The sequence below is a fragment of the Aquarana catesbeiana genome, linkage group LG01, assembly GCF_042186555.1.
Source record: "Aquarana catesbeiana isolate 2022-GZ linkage group LG01, ASM4218655v1, whole genome shotgun sequence".
Classification (NCBI taxonomy): Eukaryota; Metazoa; Chordata; class Amphibia; order Anura; family Ranidae; genus Aquarana; species Aquarana catesbeiana.
The window spans coordinates 882,394,252-882,413,191 of record NC_133324.1 but is presented as its reverse complement, the minus strand read 5'-3'; the positions used below and the strand labels follow the sequence as shown (position 1 = coordinate 882,413,191).

Below are 18,940 nucleotides of genomic sequence, written 5' to 3'. Positions count from 1 at the left end.
AGAAGCAGCACACATCCAGCTTCTGAACATACAGCTAAGTGCAAAATATATCATAAAAATGTGATCTTTACTGTTTTTCAAGCTAACACACATCTGCTAGCTATTTTGCATTTGCACTTCATGTAGGAACATTACAGCATGATATGCTCACTGATGTCATTTAGGGCCCATTTACACTGTTGTATTTTTCTCACTTTTTTTCTGTATTTCAATAACTTTGGGGGCCCATAGATGTCAATGGCTTGTTAATACCTGTTGCCAGTGTATCAAAATGCCTATAACATACATTTTGATGTGTTGGCAACAGGTATTGACAAGCCTTGTTCAATGGCTGGTAACTCTGTTCACTCCAGATTCTAAATGGAAAAGACGCTTTGAAAACACATTGTAAAATGCATGTCAAAGGAAAAGCTAATTCAGAGTGTAAGGCGGCACACATGAAGAAGTGCAGGCTGCGGCAAGCATGCATACCTGATTTAATACACTGCTAATTCCAAATGCTTGTTGTAATGATAAACATACATACTTACCCTAGACTGTACCATCAGTATGGCATAGGGGTTTTTCAGAGCTGCTGTTTTGTTTTGCACATACACTTTTTTCATACTTTAGTAAGCAGTCGTGGTGCTATTGTGCTTTTTTTGGTTTTTTTAGCCATTATCTTAATAAACACATTCCATACTGCTCCATGTCTGCTTTGAAGGTGCAAACACAGGGACTGTGACATATGCTTCAGAAAAAGAATGAATGCTTTACTAGATCATTTAAGGTATATGTTTGCTAGCTGTGCAAAGGTCCGTGCACTCATGCAAACCTGAAAGAGAAGTTTGCTTTTTCTCCACATAGCCTGCTTCTTGTGTGTTTTATTTTAGTAAATCAGACCCACTAAGTTTTGCACGAATGTTAAGTACAGTAGTTCTAAAGTCTCATTGCATTTTTCCTTACAGTGCATTCGCACTGAAAGTGCTGGCCGTTAGCGCTAAAGCGCCACTCATTTTAGCAGCGCTTTTGTTTAAGCGCCACTTTTGTGCTGCTTTCTGGCGGCTGGCTGGGTGCTTTTAACCCCAAATAAAGGGTTAAAAACTCCCATTTTGCGGTGCTTTCAACGCGCTTTTCAGGCCCATTCATTCCAATGGGCAGGGCGTTTTGGGAGCGCTAAATACAGCATTCCCAACCCGCCCCAAAGATGCTGCTTGTAGGATTTTTTGGGAACATCCCGCAAGCGCACCGTCCCAGTGTGAAAAGTCACACTGGAATGAATGGGAGGCGGTTTTCAGGTGCTTAGCAGAGGCCATTTCCAGCGCCATAAGCGCCTGAAAACCGCCCCAGTATGAAAGGGGTCATAAGGTGATTCTAAGTGCTTATTTTTTTTTAAATGAATTAATTAATAACAAACATGTCATACTTACCTGCTCTGTGCAATGGTTTTGCACAGCGCAGCCCCAATCCTCCTCTTCACGAGCCCCCCGCTGGTGCTGCTGGTCCCTCCTCCCTGCCAAGGGCCCCCATTGCAAGCTGCTTGCTATAGGTGCACTCGTGTACTCTCCGGACCCGGCTTTGTGTTTCCATAAGACACAAAGAGCATGGCTTGGCCCCGCCCCTTGCTCCCCCCTCACTGATTGTGATTGACAGAAGCAGGAGCTAATGGCTTCCACTTCTGCCAATGAGGAGGGAGAGCCAAGAGAGCTTCTGCTTTCGTGCACATCTCTGGATTAAGATCGGGCTCAGGTAAGTATGTAGGGGGACTGGGGGGGCTGCTTGCAAAAGGTTTTTTACCTTATTGCATAGAATGCAGTAAGGTAAAAAAAAACTTCTGCATTTAGAACCACTGTAATGCATTAAGGTAAAAACTTTCCAATACTAGCCCCCCATCCCTAAACACTTACCTGAGTCCTCTCTCGATCCAGTGCTGTCCTGGCTGCAGCTCTTCTCCCTTCACTTCCTGGTATCACAGGAGACAGGCGGCAGGGGGAGTCATAGGCTGCTGCTGCTGTAAGTGAAATCATGTGAGGAGGGAGGGGGGCTGTGGCAGAGCCACGCTGCGTTTGTCAATGGATGCACACAGCCCAGCTTGGGAGTGCGGTCGCACTGGTACCTCCTCAGCACTGTGCTTGCTGAGTGGGCACTCGGAGAAGAGGAGGAGTGGACTGTGCTGACAGACTCCAGAAGATGAGGTAAGGGAACGCTCAATGCTCTGTAAAATACCATTGCACAGATTAGATAAGTATAACATCTTTTTTATTGTAAGAACAAAAATGTCTTTACATCGCTTTATGCATCTTCATCCAGGTCTCATGTACTCTGGTTTCTTTATAGAGATTATTAAAGTAGCAGTTTTTCAGATTATAGAATTGCTGATGTTACGTGGGTGTTTGCCAGTAAAAGCTGTTTTTCGTTATCTTGTTAAGTGTAGAACAACACGATACTCATGAATCACCAGCCCACCTAATTAGGAACAATGTGAGAATCACAGTCTGAATCATTCCCTCAGTTCCAGATCCACCTATGTCATTTACAGGATCATCTTCCAGTGAGTGTTCCTACTTGACCTTGGCTAGTCCAAACTTAGGGGGAGGACAAGGATAATTGGCAAGATAGCAACCGATCGGTTTTCAGTTTCCTGCAGTCAGACTAGTGTAGAATTGTTAAGTTATTGCACTTTACACAATGTCTTAGTAAGACAACTTTACTGACAAATGGAATGGAGCAGTACTGGGGGTTATTTACTAAAACTGGAGAGAGCAAAATCTGGTGCAGCTCTGCATAGAAACCAATCAGCGTCCAGGTTTTTTTTTGCCAAAGCCTAATTGAATAAGCTGAAGTTAGAAACTGATTGGCTACCATGCATGTCTGTACCAAATTCTGAGTGCTCCAGTTTTAGTAAATCCAGTGTTTCATATTTCAAGGGTGTTTCAAGGGTCCAAAATCTTTGCAGGCTTTGTAGCCACATAATAATACAGTAGCTGACTTCCTGTACTGTAAATAGCAGTCACTGGAACAGGAAATGAGATTAAATCAATCCAACCATGACATAAATTGCAATAATAACCCGTTTGTACGTGTAGTGGGAAATGTTAGAATCTTATTTAGTGCAAAATTGTCACTCAATTCCAGCCTTGCTGACCATTGTGTCTTGGACAGAAGTCACACCTTCTTTGACTGTCCAACTGCTGCACAGATATCATTAAACCTGTTTTGACCCACCATGTCTCCACCAAAAAAAATTTTGTTGTTCTTTGTGTTTCTATTGGGAAGGTTTATTCTCACTCCTGTCCCCTATGACCAGTATATCTGTGGAAATTACCCCAGCAGATAGAAACAACAACTCAACATAGCTTTTAATCCTTCTAAACAAACCACTATATCCGGGACATAAAAGGTATCCTTACTTTCTCTTGCAATAAATAAAACAAAGAAATATATCATCTGGCTAGGGTTCCACGTTTGCACTAAATGGCAGTCTACACTTAGCTACATTCTTTTTGGAAGTGCATAGTACAACAGATGTCCAGAGAGGCAAAAAATGAGCACAATGGCCACTGTTTGGCCAAAATGTTATTGGACACCTAATTACCACACCATTTTATTATTGTGGAGTTGTGGCTACATCACTATCTGCTCTTTTGGGAAGGCTTTCCACAAGATTTTCTACTGTGTCTGTGGACACTTGTGACCATTCAGTCAAAAGTGTATTTGAGAGGTCAGGTACTGATGGTGAACAAGAAGAACTAGCTTGCAATTGGTGTTCCAATTCATCTCAAAGGTGTTTAGTAGGGTTGAGGTCAGGACTTTGCACAGGACACTCAAATTCCTCTACATCAAACTTGACAAACCTTGTCTTAATAGCCCTGGCTTTGCAGACAGGAATACAGTCATACTGCAACAGAAAAGGACCTCCCCTAAACTGTTGTCTCAAGATCGGAAGCACACACTTGTCTAAAATGCCTTTTTTATTGTAGTATTTATAGTAACCTCTGGAAATACCTGAATTCAGTAATTTGGAGAGGTGAGCACATACACTGGCCATTTAGGTAGTTATGATGGTCAAGTGTCCACAAACTTTTGGGCATATAGTGTTTGGGGCTACTAGGGCACCCGCCAGGCTTGGAAGCTACTGGCTGTATCAAATCTTCCAGACTTAAAACAGTTTGAAGCTACAAGTACTATCTGAAGACTACATTAAGCCCCTGTTCACACCGGTGATACTTGTCATGCGATTTGCAAGTTCCAAATCGTATGACAAAGCGTACCCTATTGTCAGCAATGGAACTGTTCAAATCGGTGCAAGTCCGACTTTGCGGTTCCTTAGTGGTTCCTGCTTTAAAGATGTCAGGTAAGTCGCACCTGAAATCGCACTGACCCGTGGCTTTTAAATCCTTCAGTAGCAGGATTTCAAAGTTGTTCAGTGTAAACAGCGCTAAAGAATAAGTTCACCTTTTGAACATGTCAAATGTTACATCCATATTTAGGGTATAACATGTTCAAGCATACCCCCCTTATCCACTGAGCCCCACCTTCCCTGTGCCTGTGTTTAGGGGTTCCTCTCCCCCGCACCCATTTATTACATTTAAATTCAGCACAGTTGTGTGGGACTCCGCCCGCAAACGGCCATGTCATTCATTCACAGAGATGTGTGCATGAAAGTCCTGTTTTCCACTGCAGCAGTCAGCTTGTTGTTCTCAATGGGCTAAGAGTATTCAGATCAAAGCACTCTTAGTCCATTAAATCTTCCTCCAGATTTCTAACTGAAAGCCTGTACAGAGGTATGCACAGAAAGCTGGTGTGCAGGAGCCTGATGTTGCATCCGCGATCCACTAATAATGTGTGCAAAACTTTGCTGGCTCCTGTGTAAAAAAAATTATAAATGCACATTTTATTATATGCAAAAATATAATATGTGCATTTATAATTTAGTTAAAGGTAAACATTTTTATAAAGAGTTCATTTTATTTTTCCCTGTTTCTGGTAAAGACCTATTCCACCCAAAACTAATATTTTTCTTCTGGGATGTCTTTGGTATGTTGAATCATCTATTGGCTTCATATCTCTCTCTAAAGTGATTAGGTTTCCCTACAAAAAATTGCATTTCTTCTCCTCCTACAATGTTGTAATGAAGGTGTCTCTTTTTTGAAGTGGGGCCCTTTATATTTATTAGTTCCACATTATGAAGACTCCGTAAGGTCAGAGTGAAATCATCTCTTGCCAATGTAATGGAAGGAGCTGGAACGGAACTGAAAATCTCACCACTGAAGTACCCAAGAGATATGAGAATGCATCATCAGCTCAACTTGCCAAGAGGCGAGCAACTATTGGACAGCAGACCATGCATTCCATACACTGCTAATGTTACTAACACACGTCAACTACTACCGTACTATATCCCACCTTTTGAGTTTAGTACAAGCTACATTTTTATATGGAATCTAATGAGCACAAACTGAAGCAGGTTTATTTAGAGTTGGCCTCCACTAATTTTACATCATTTCTCATTGCCTTTCAGAGTACAGGAAAAGAGTCGATGGGGGGCCTAGGATTTTAAGTATATGATTTCCTTCTAATGGACAATATTTTCTTTTTCAGCATCCAGGAGATCTGTGGGAGAGGAGCTCAATATGGATCCAGAAACCAGAAAGGTAAACAAGTAGAAGTGATTCTACCCAGATAGAGTTTGTTGGAATTTGCTCTAAGAGTCAGAGATGAGACTCTGCTGAGATTATTTAGGCCTCAAAAAATGGGAGAATCCGTATACATAGAAAGAGGCTTGATTCCCTAAGCTGTTAATGCATGTTATCAGGGCTGTTGCTAGACCCTGGCCCCAGGGGGCCTTCCCCTATGTCTTCTACTGAGTGTCCTAGGTCTGTTTTACAGTAACTGTTGTCACAAGCGCAAGTATGACAAAGGTTCTTTAGTTGTTAAACTATGGTCATCATCTTTTCTTATACTTAAAGCAGTAGAAAACCGCAGTCGGCAAAAAAAAAAAAAAACATCACATCACATCACATACTAGCACATTATGAAATACTTACCTTAGAATGAAGCCCTCCAGCGGCTCACTGTCACCGATGACAGGTCTTCGATCTTTACCCAGTCTTTCGGGTTTGCAGACTCCAGCTGTATGAGTGGCTGGAGCTGTGATGACGTCACGCATGTGCAGGAGCCGTCGCTGTGGCATGGAGCTCTGAATACAGGGTGTCACAGACTTGCCCCCAGAAGGGTCATCACCACAGCGCCCTGCTCATACAGTGCTTTGAAAAAGTATTCATACCCCTTGAAATTTTCCAACATTTTGAAATGTTACAACCAAAAGCGTAAATGGATTTTATGTGATAGACCAACACAAAGTGGCACATACTTGTGAAGTGGAAGGAAAATGATAAATGGTTTTCAACATTTTTTACAAATAAATATGTGAAAAGTGTGCCGTGCTTTGTATTCAGCCCCCTTTACTCTGATACCCCTAACTAAATTCTAGTGGAACCAATTGGCTTCAGAAGTCACCTAATTAGTAAATAGAGTCCACCTGTGTGTAATTTAATCTTCGTATACATACAGCTGTTCTATGAAGCCCTCAGAGGTTTGTTAGTGAACCTTAGTGAATAAACAGCATCATGAAGGCAAAGGAACACACCACGTAGGTCAGGGATAAAGTTGTGGTGAAGTTTAAAGCAGGGTTAAGTTATAAAAAAAATATCCCAAGCTTTAAACATCTCATGGAGCACTGTTCAATCCATCACCCGAAAATGGAAAGAGTATGGCACAACTGCAAACCTACCAAGACATGGCCGTCCACCTAAACTGACAAGCAAGGAGAGTATTAATCAGAGAAGCAGCCAAGAGGTCCATGGTAACTCTGGAGGAGCTGCAGAGATCCACAGCTCAGGTGGGAGAATCTGTCTACAGGACAACTATTAGTCGTGCACTCCACAAATCTGGCCTTTATGGAAGAGTGGCAACAAAAAAGCCATTGTTGAAAGAAAGCCATAAGAAGTCCTGTTTGCAGTTTGCGAGAAGCCATGTGGGGGACACAGCAAACATGTGGAAGAAGGTGCTCTGGTCAGATGAGACCAAAATTAAAACTTTTTGGCCTAATAGCAAAACGCTAAGTGTGGCGGAAAACTAACACTGCACATCACCCTGAACACACCATCCCCACTGTGAAACATGGTGGTGGCAGCATCATGTTGTGGGGATGCTTTTCTTCAGCAGGGACAGGGAAGCTGGTCAGAGTTGATGCGAAGATGGATGGAGCCAAATACAGGGCAATCTTTGAAGAAAACCTGTTAGAGTCTGCAAAAGACTTGAGACTGAGAGGGAGGTTCACCTTCCAGCAGGACGACGACCCTAAACATACAACCAGAGCTACAGTGGAACGGTTTAGATCAAAACATATTCATGTGTTAGAATGGCCCAGTCAAAGTCCAGACCTAAATCCAATTGAGAATCTGTGGCAAGACTTAAAAATTACCGTTCACAGACGCTCTCCATCCAATCTGAAATCTGACAGAGCTTGAGCTATTTTGCAAAGACGAATGGGCAAAAAAGTCACTCTCTAGATGTGCAAAGCTGGTAGAGACATCCCCAAAAAAGTCTTGCAGCTGTAATTGCAGAGAAAGGTGATTCTACAAAGTAGTGACTCGGGGGGGGGGGGGGGGGGGGGGGGAGAGCATACAAATGCACGCCACACTTTTGACATATTTATTTGTAAAAAATTTTGAAAACCATTTATCATTTTTCCTTCTACTTCACAATTCTGTGCCACTTTGTGTTGGTCTATCACCTAATATCTAAATAAAATAAATTTATATTTTTGTTTGCAACATGACAAAATGTGGAACATTTCAGGGGGTGTGAATACTTTTTCAAGGCACTGTATATCTTTTAGAGTAATGATGCAGAGAGCAGAGCTGAAGTCACTTGATCAGTGCTGCTCTTTGCAGCATGGAGAACCACTCGACTGTCTGGAGGGGGAGCACTAAGAGGCGGGGGCAGATCATTTGGTAACTAAGAAAATCTGATATTTTGTTGGGGATCTTTGTGCTTACTTGTACAATAACCAATACTTTTTCACTTAAAATCAAACTGAACCATCTTCCAAAAATTGTTATTGTTTACATTATTGGGTAGGAGAGACTTACTATGTCTCATCTGTTGAACAACTGCTTGTATAATGGGCAAGGATTTCCTTATTAAAACTGCCTGCTGTGTACACTCTTGGCATCTGTAAGACGTTGGAGAGTGAAGATTAGTGACATGGTAATACAACTCTATCATGCACGTGTGAGAATCACATCATTCCTGTGTGTCCTATAGTGGAGTTTTAATTGGCAGAAGAAGAGAAACTGAGGCCCCATTCACACCTCAGCGTTTTGTAGCTTGAAGTTCGAAGCTCCAAAATGCTGGAGGAGAAAAATTCAATTATTCTCTATGAAGATCGTTCACATCTCCACTACAAGTCGCCTGAAGCCAAATGCCCGAAGCTCAAAAAAGTTCTGAAGCTTATTTTGTAGCTTGAATCGGGCAGATTGGTAAGTTTTTGAAGCGTTTGTAGTTCCATAGAAATGCATGGCAACCCTCCATTTGTGTGTTTTTTAAGCGTTTTATTGTGTTTTTTCATGCTTTTTTGAGGGTTTTTCTGCTCAAATGCAATAGTTAACCTCCTGGCGGTATGATTATTTCAGATTTTTGCATCTCAAAGCGGTACAATTATTTTGCATAGCAATTTGGCGTTTTATATTGTAGGTCTGTAATTCTTAGCAATAACACACCTAAATCTGTCCACCAAGAGTCTAGTAGATATCCCGGGTATGATGAAGTTTGAAACACAAAATCATAAATTATAATATAACAAATAAATATAAATAATTAAAAAAAAAAATAATATAATAATAATAAAATAAATTTCCCCACGATTCACTATCGCTCAATTCTGCAAGTGTTCTAATTTACTATCGCTGTTTTCTAGCTGGTCTAAAGCCACTTTTGACGTAAAGGGACACTTTTTGGTTGCTATGGACAATCTCAAGTTTCCAGGCAGAAAGAACAGTATACTGTATATCATATAAAACTGCATGCAGGGCATGGGCCAAAGCATTGGGGACAAAAGGGAAGTGAAATGATTTCATACGGTACTGTAATCTGTAAGATTACAGTACTGTATGTGTTATGATTTTTACAATTTTTTGAATTTGCCGTCAGGCTCCGCCCCCGTGCGTCGCGGCGCTCGCAGGGAACGGAGCCTGGAACAGAGAGGCTTCGTGCAGAGGACAGAGCCCGCAGACACTGTGGGGGACATCGCAGGATCCTGGGGACAAGGTAAGTAACCTGCACCAGGATCCTGAGATGTAATCCCGAGTGTGGCTCGGGGTTACCACTAATGGTGCTGAAATTTAACCCCGAGACACACTCAGTAGTTCCGTCAGGGAGGCTACATGAAGATAAATCATAATAAATAAATAATAAAATATGAAAACAAATAATAAAATAAATAAATAGAAAACCCTAATCCCAACCCTTAACCCTAATATTAACCCCTCACCTTAACCCCTAACCTAACAGAATAAATAAATAATAAGTTAATTATTCCCTAACCCTAACCTTTAACACTTAACCCCTTACAGAAAAAAGTAAAAATGTAATAGATAAATAATAAATAAAAGTGGATTAAAAAGCTGAAAAACGCAGCAAAAAATGATGAAACAGATGATATTTTCCTTTATTTGCTAATTAAAAAATGCTAAAGCTCAAAAACGCTTTAAAAACATTTTACAGATACGCTCAAAAACTTGCATATAAACACTTGAAAAATGCCAGAAAAATGCTCAAATACGTGACACTTTTTGAGGTGTGATTGCAGCCTTAAGCCGCGTACACACGAGCGGACTTTTCAACCGGACTGGTCCGACGGACTGAGTCCGGCGGACAATCCGATCCTGTGTGGGCTTCATCGGATCTGCAGCAGACTTTTTCGATCGAAAATCTGACGGACTTTAGATTTGGAACATGCTTCAAATCTTTCCGACGGACTCGAGTCCGGTCGAAAAATCCGCTCGTCTGTATGCTAGTCCGACGGACAAAAACCGCCGCTAGGACAGCTATTGGCTACTGGCTATCAACTTCCTTATTTAGTCCGTTATCACGTACGAATCCAACGGACTTTGGTGTGATCGTGTGCAGGCAAGTCCGGTCGTTAGAAAGTCCGTCGTAACTCCGTCGAAAGACCGTCGGACCTTTGTTGTCAAAAGTCCAACCATAATTTCAAGTATGCCATGCATAAGTGCTCCCTTTTCATTTTCCTTGCACCTTATTGGGTATTCTTTGCAAAGTGAAGCTTCATCACATTCATGAAGCTCTGGGGAGAATTAGTACAACTACACTTGTAAAGTACACAGTCTATTTTGACTCCAAAAGTGAAAAAATGCTTTGAAGCATCATCTTTCTACAGGACAAATCAGTACTCCATGGCCAGACCCGATTGGACCACCCACTGTTCTCTATGGGGCGGCAGATGTCAGCAGACATGTGTCCGCTTTCACCTGCCGGCATCCAATCCGATCCGGTCCACTAAAAACAGATGGATGGCGATATGTTCCCCATCCCTCTGGCGGATCAGATCGAATGACAATCGGATAGAAATGGACATGCAGTCCATTTCCATCTGACCGCCCCATAGAGCAGCGGGCTGTGTCCGCTATGCAGAGCCTGTCATCCGCCTGCTCAGCGGGGATCAGCAGAGAGATCCCCCGCTGAGCAGATCGATCAACTTGGACCAATTCTACCCCTTGTGAAAGGGGCCTAATAGGAAAGCCCAGCACTACATTTAAGCTTGTTGCCAGCTGGTGCATATCTGAATAAACTGGATGGTCTGGTCTCTGAAAGAGGTAGTATCCCTCCTATGTGACATCTAATGCAGTCTGCAGTCTCGTGTTCTGATGTGTTCCCATAATAAACGTTTTATTATTTGAGGGGAACGAGGTGAACACAATGGGAAACTATTGCAAATCCAAATTGCTTGGATTTGACCATTCGAAGGCCATGTGCTGCATATTCTGCTCTGTGTGATTGGACACATTCTGCATGGCTGGAGTGAGCTGCTGCTGGAAATGCTCACCACTCAGTAGGAGAGGATATACTATGTTAAGGTCAATTTATCACATCTTGTCACCTAATCCCTCACTTTGGATGAAGTTCTTGAAAAATGGAGAAATCAATATGTTATGCTTTCTTACTTTAGGCTAAAACAAGCTGGCTGATTCTGAAGGGAGAGGTTGATGTCAATTCTCCAGATGCAGACACGCGCTCACTCTGTCTCAGTACCAGAACCTACAGAGATTCATCTCAGAGAAATGCGGGAGACCCTTCCTACTCAGGTGAACTATAACACTGTATAATTGCCATATATTATATTGGGTATTACTGTATACAGTATATGAATACCACTGTTCAAGAAGAACTCTGGTCTGGTGAAAACAAGCTATCTATACAGCATATAGAACCAATATTGGTAGCTACCTTTTGTCATAAGAGAGAAGGCAATGTACAAATTTGATCTGAAACCCTTAGAAGCCCTCATAAATGAAACATTTATTAACCTCACATAGGATGAATATCAGGCAATGGGCTCAATTCACAAAGCCAACACACCAGGAGAAGCATTTTTATTTTCAAACAAATTACAGTTATTTTAAAATTTGAACATATAGTCCATATAGCGAACTTGGTGAAATTGGTATGGTCTGAACTTGGTTTTGAGTTATGCACTTTACGGGCAACACTGAGGACAAGGGGGGACTCTTTACGTCTAGAGGAAAAGAGATTTCATCTCCAAATACGAAAAGGTTTCTTCATAGTAAGAGCTGTGAAAATGTGGAATAGATTCTATCCAGAGGTGGTTCTGGCCAGCTCAGTGGTTTGCTTTAAGAAAGACCTGGATTTTTTCCTAAATGTACATAATATAACTGGGTACTGACATTTATAGGTAAAGTTGATCCAGGGAAAATCCGATTGCCTCTCTGGGATCAGGAAGGTATTTTCTCCCCTGCTGTAGCAAATTGTATCCTGCTTTTCTGAGGGGGGGGGGGGGGGGGGTCGTCTTCCTCTTGATCAACTGTGGGTATAGGATTGGGTATATGGGATTGTATGATATTTTTTATTTTATTTTTTTTAATTTTATTTTATGGTTGAACTAGATGGACTTGTGTCTTTTTTCAACCTATGTAACTATTATATTCACATTCAGCCTCATTCATATGGGTGTATTACAGGGCAACTGCCCCAACCTATAACTGGCCTTAACAACAAGGAGCACATGGAAGAGCGAAGCATGTCAAACAACAGCAAAGAAAAATTCCCATCTCAACTTGCCAGCCTGCAACAAATCAAATTGTCCTGTCTAACAGTTCACGTTAAAACAGGGGTATTATAGAGTAACCTGTGCAAGGGATGTGCTTACCTGCATCGGGATGGACAGGTATTATATGCATCCCTGTGCAGGCAGTCCCATTCATGTCAATTGGGACAAAGCGGATGCACAGACACAGCCGCCTCTCCCCATTTGACATCCATCCGGGTGTGGGCGCACGGCCCTGAACATAGACACAGCTGTGCATCTTTGTGCAGGTAAACATGGCCCTTGCACAGGTGTACACACTAGTATGCCAGTGTGAAGGTGGCCTTAGAGAGCCTTATCCTTGTGTCAGAGCTTTGTGAACTGAGCCTTAGGCAGGCCACTGGTTAAAGGAAAGGAAATTGCTTGATGCTTGGAGGTTTTCTTGCTGTCAGAATACAATAATCACTGCTTGCGGCTATAGCCACTGGCAGTGATCAAACAAAAAAAGCTGGTTGTACTGAAGTCGATCGATAGATTCACTTCAGCACAGTCAGCCTGCCTATACATGGATAGAAATTCAAATTTCAATCCGTCTATGACCTTTTTAATGTCTGTACTTTCTGTTTTGTTTGTATAATTTTAAAAGTCTACTTTTTATGTTTTTTGTAACACTGGCTTGAATGTTTTTTTTTTTTTATTTTGTAACATAACTAATTAGCAGATATCTTAGGGCTCATGCACACAGGACGTTTTAAAAACGCAGGCGCAACAGCAGCATTACATTAGTGTTATTGCACGTTTTCCTGTGTTTTTGCGCATTTTCACACTTTTTTTGAGCGTTCGTGTTTTTGCCCATTTTTTCATTAAAAACACTCTTTATAGAGTAAAAACGCCGAAAAAGTAGTTTTTAATTTTTGCAGCTCGTTTTTACTGCTCCTGGAAGCACAGGCTGCCGTTTTTTCTACTGCCCCTAAACGCTTATGCCTCCAAACACAGTTTATGTGTGCATGAACACATAGGCTAACATGGAGGGTCTTTTAGAGGCCGGTAAAAAAAAACATCAAACGCTCCTAACAGCAGCTGTAAAAACATCCTGTGTGCATGAGCCCTTACAGTTTGTAAATTTTTGAGTTTTATAACTGTCCCCCAGGTTGTCTGTGCCCATTCCCTGCATTGTATAATGCTGATTGATAGCACAACTCATGCAGGAGGCAATTATTGAAGAATCCTAATGCATCATGGAAGCTGAATTATCTTTTTACAGCAAACAGCTTTGGCCGGTTAAAGATGAAAAGTGGCCAGAAACATAAAACGTCTTCCCGTGTATCCAACAGAGACTGGTAACAGTAAAGTCCCTGTAGCGGGTTCATAAAATCATTGCATTTTGTTCTGAGACCGTTATAAATCGAAATGATCCTGAATCTCAGCAGGTTAAAGTCTATATAAACCTAAAATGTATTTCTTAGTGTGTTTGGCATCATGCCCTCCTCCCTATGTACTGTTTTCTTAAGCAAATAGTGTTTTGTGAGTCTGTTGCACAGTTTCTTACCTGGGAATCCTACCAGTACCAGCAGTTTCTGTTTCAGGCTGACAGTGCTGGGCTGAGTGCCTTGCAATCATCAGCAGCTTGGTCAGCCTGTACATTCCTTCAGTTGACCATTGCCTTTCTGATAGACCCGATAAGCAGCCCAACCAGAAATGAAGGAGCACACACAGTAGGGGGCTTAAGCAGGCCACAGATGAGTAGAAATACAAATGAAAATTCAATTAGATAGACCAATCATTCGATTTTTGCATTAATAGTGTGCCCGTTGCGACAGGCGATTTTCGTGCCACCATCAAAACTGAATGAACAAACACATTGGAATTTTTTTCAGAACAAACAATTTTCTAATCATTAATAGGGGCCTCGTTCGAGAAAAAAAAAGCAATGCGTATGAGCTAAAGAATTCGATCGAAAAAAAATGACGTGTCTATTTTGACAAAAATCAGAAAAAGGTTGTAATTTTACTGCACATATTCCAAAACAATGATCAGGGCTGGTGCTACCGCTAGGCAAACTAGGCAGCCACCTAGGGCACAGCCACAGCGCCTGAGAGTATAGAGGGTGTATGGGGATTGCATGGAGTGTGCTGCAAGTGTAGAGAGTGTATGAGGAATGCATGGAGTGTGCTGCGAGTATTGGGGGGTGTATGGGGAATGCATGGAGTCTGCTGCGAGTATAGGGGGTGTATGGAAAATGCATAGAGTGTGCTATTTTGACAAAAATCAGAAAAAGGTTGTAATTTTACTGCACATATTCCAAAACAATGATCAGGGCTGGTGCTACCGCTAGGCAAACTAGGCAGCCACCTAGGGCACAGCCACAGCGCCTGGTATACGGATGACATTATACAGGAGCTCACAATTGCTGTCCCGGGTCCCCCCTCCAGAGGAAGCGGACCTTGTCCGGTCTTGGTTTTTTCTCCTTCAGAGAGGCACTGAAGTCTTCTGGCTCTGCACACCAGCTCCGGAGCAGAGGATCTGACTGCATCCTCGCACAGAGACACCAGCTTCTCTCCCAGCCAATCCCTGCTTAATGCAGAACACAGAGCCATGCACTGCACTCTGGGAGTTGCTCAACAGAAGGGCAGGTGTGTGAGGTGGGTCACATATCAGGGCGAAGCTACTACATCCCAAATATCATAGAGGATGAGGTACAGAACGGTATATGTGGCTGGGACATGTAGAGACCCCAGAAAAATTAGGAATGCATGGAGTGTGCTGCAAGTGTAGAGAGTGTATGAGGAATGCATGGAGTGTGCTGCGAGTATTGGGGGTGTATGGGGAATGCATGGAGTGTGCTGCGAGTATTGGGGGTGTATGGGGAATGCATGGAGTCTGCTGCGAGTATAGGGGGTGTATGGAAAATGCATAGAGTGTGCTGCGAGTATAGGGGGTGTATGGGGAATGCATGGGGTGTGCTGCGAGTATAGGGGGTGTATGGAGAATGCATGGAGTGTGCTGCGAGTATAGGGGGTGTATGGGGAATGGATGGAGTGTGCTGAGAGTATAGAGGGTGTATGGGGATTGCATGGAGTGTGCTGCAAGTGTAGAGAGTGTATGAGGAATGCATGGAGTGTGCTGCGAGTATTGGGGGTGTATGGGGAATGCATGGAGTCTGCTGCGAGTATAGGGGGTGTATGGAAAATGCATAGAGTGTGCTGCGAGTATAGGGGGTGTATGGAGAATGCATGGAGTGTGCTGCGAGTATAGGGGGTGTATGGGGAATGGATGGAGTGTGCTGAGAGTATAGAGGGTGTATGGGGATTGCATGGAGTGTGCTGCGAATGTAGAGGGTGTATGGGGAATGCATGGAGTGTGCTGCGAGTATAGGGGGTGTATGGGGAATGCATGGAGTGTGCTGCGCGTATAGGGGGTGTATGGGGAATGCATGGAGTGTGCTGCGAATGTAGAGGGTGTATGGGGAATGCATGGAGTGTACTGCGAATGTAGAGGGTGTATGGGGAATGCATGGAGTGTGCTGCGAGTATGGAAGGTGTATGGGGAATGCTGTGAGTGTACAGGGTGTATGAGGAATGCATGAAGTGTGCTGCGAGTATAGGGGGTGTATGGGAAATGCATGGAGTGTGCTTATATTAGATCATTTTCTGTTTTTTTTTTAAATGTAAGTTTTATTTTTTTAAGGGGGTGTGTGGGGTGATGCAAGTAGCTGGTCTTGCCTAGGGCGCAGAATAGTCTAGCACCAGACAATGATGGGACTATCGCATGTTAAACCAAACAGAAATTTCTATTTTCATTCAAGCGATCATTCTTTTCTACTGATCTATGGCCTGCCTTAGCATTATCAGCCTGTAAAAGAAAGCTCTATTTATGTCCAGAACTCTAGGTGAGAATGTTTCAAGTTCAGAAAATATTATTTTCTTAGGAAGACTATATACAGGGGGCACATGATGACAGACATGACAAAAATAGATTTGAGGTTTACCTACACTTTAACTGAGAACTGGAATATTTAAAAAAAAGAGCAGGCAATGTCTATGAAATAAATATACTCCAAATATCTTTAGCCCCCATTAGCTGCATAAGACACCAGAAAAAGATGGAGTACAAAATGAGAATTCCAGTGTCAACTGTCTGCCATGCTGGAGGAATATCTTTTCTCTGCCAGTGTGCTGATCTCATTACATGGATAGCTGTTGATTAGGATTTTGGCTCCACCAAGCCTGTCTCTATATAACAGTGGTCTTCAATCTGTGGTCTCTGGGCTTGTGCCTGTGTGCTTTTATCTGGCCCTTGGGGCACCATTCCTTCCACTGTGATTAGTGAATAGTTAGGGTGTAAATTGGAGTTGCACAGCCTATAGCTTGTATATAATAAAATATATCCTGGTTATGACGCTATTTCTTTTACAGATCCACAATTTGTAAAGCCATAAACCGCATACCATGTATTAGTACTGATACAAGTGAATATAATCCATCACAAATAATATATATAATAATAAAATGATAAAGTGTAAATCTGAATCAAGAAATAGGGGGAGATTTACTTAAACTGGTGCACGCAGAATTTGGTGCAGCTGTGCATATTAACCAATCAGCTTCCAGGTTTTGTTGTCAAAGCTTAATTGAACAAGCTGAAGTTAGAAGTGAATTGGTTACTATGCACAGCTGCACCCGATTCGAAGTGCTCCAGTTTTAGTAAATCTCCCCCCATAGTGTCCAAACGTAGCTGTGGATACAGCCACATTAAATATTTGTATACGGTTAGTTTAGGGTGATATCACAATAGATAGTGTTCTTCCACTGCTGTTGATCACCAATGTGCTCCCAGAACTCTCACCTTAGTTAAGGCTTAAAACCGCCTTATATGAATTTCCATACAGTAGTGTGGTCAGTCAAGGTGGAAGATGCCCTCCTTGTCCTCTCTAATCGGTCCCTCTGGATTGGGGTGATGGTCCCTTTAAATCGCCAAACTCGTATGTGCATATATGTTAGGATAAAAGATAAATGGTGCCTCCCGTAGTGTAATATGCTAAAAGCAATTTTTATTAATAATAAGAAAGCCGTTTACACCAAAGCAATTAAAAAACGCATAAAAAAACGTCATATACTCAGCAGTGAATGCCTCTCATGTCACTTCCAGGGACGCCCTACGCACAACACGTGACTTCATCAGGGACCTCCTTCCACTGATATGGGGCACTATTCTTTCTACTGACACCAACTATCAGGCACCATTCCTTTAACTGACACCAACTGTGGGGCATAATTCCTCCCACTCCCACTATTCAATGGTGGGGCACTATTCCTTTCGCTGACACCAATAATGGGGCGTAATTCTTCTCAGTGTCACCAATGATGGGGTACTATTCCTCCCACTGATAGCAACCATGGGGTACTATTCCTGCCACTGACGGCAGTGATGAAGCACGATTTTAACTTTTTTTACTCCCACTGATGCCGAGACATTTTCTACTCTCACTGGCCATAGTCCGGCCCCCCCCTAAAGTTTAAAGAACAATGAACTTTTGTTTAAAACGTTTGGCGACCCCTGCTCTGTAACATAAATGATTGCTGGTCAATAAAACATTCTCTTCCCTTTTTTACTTCCCTTTCACTGTAGAACCCTGGAGAGAGAGACTTTACTTTGGTGGAACCTATATTAAAGAGGGAATCAGTGGTCCTATGTATAACTCATGTGCTACATTGTGTCCAATCTTGTAACCTACCAGTTTATAAGCGATATTCTTTATTACGTACATTTGGATGTCAACTTTGTACCTTGTACCACTACTTCCCTTGTTAATTATAATAAAATGTTATTGTGTAAGAAACTTGCTCCAGGGGTCAAATTGTGTCCCAAAGTCTGCAGGGTTTTGTAGCTGGAAAAGGGCAGTGGTGCAGTCATGATCTTTTTCATCAGTTAGCATGTAGCTTTATCCTATAGTTTCATTTTGCTCAGCCAGTTTTATTCTTTGTCTCCAGTTCTGTGTTATGTGATAGACCAGATGCTTATTTTAAGGCGTTGTGAAATATACAATGTAATGTCATTTTGTTACACAGGGCTGCCCTACTCCAAGTCTGCATCACTTCCTGGATATGGCAAAAATGGACTAAACCGGGTAGGTCATGATAGTTGGTATAGTCATCAGAACCGGGGTTTTAGCATGTGATCCCTGCACCTACATCAGTGCTGAACCTACGCTGCTAATCTCTTCCCACATTGCATGTCTATGACTGTAGATGTCTTTGCTTTATCTGCAGCTATCGTTTATATCCACAGGAGTGTGTACTTTACCGATTGATAGATGTAGAGCTGGCAGGGAATGAGCCCCACCACTAACTTGCAAAGAGAATGCAGTACATCTATATAAAACAAGATACACAGAGAAATAATAATACACTTAGTAACAGATTGGGAGAGTCCACTATACTCAACCTGCCCAATGAGGAGGGAGACAGCTGTGAGAGCCTCTGCTCTTGTGCACATTGCTGGATCGAATCGGGTTCAGGTAAGAGTAAGGGGGTGCTGGGGGGAGCCTGCAGCAGAGAAGACTTTATGCATTAAGGTAAAAAACCTTGAGGCTTTAGAGCCTCTTTAAGGGGAATC

At 42.3% G+C, this 18,940-nt stretch overlaps 1 protein-coding gene across 1 annotated transcript in view; it reads left to right on the top strand.

The window, feature by feature from the left end:
• The window catches only part of ABLIM2 (actin binding LIM protein family member 2), a 238,593-nt gene that overhangs the window by 147,479 nt on the left and 72,174 nt on the right, over positions 1 to 18,940 (top strand). Inside the window, exons 16-18 of the mRNA XM_073610745.1 lie at positions 5,581 to 5,633; positions 11,231 to 11,366; positions 18,394 to 18,452. Of these exons, the coding sequence (XP_073466846.1) occupies positions 5,581 to 5,633; positions 11,231 to 11,366; positions 18,394 to 18,452 (248 nt within the window). The remainder of the gene's footprint in view (positions 1 to 5,580; positions 5,634 to 11,230; positions 11,367 to 18,393; positions 18,453 to 18,940) is intronic.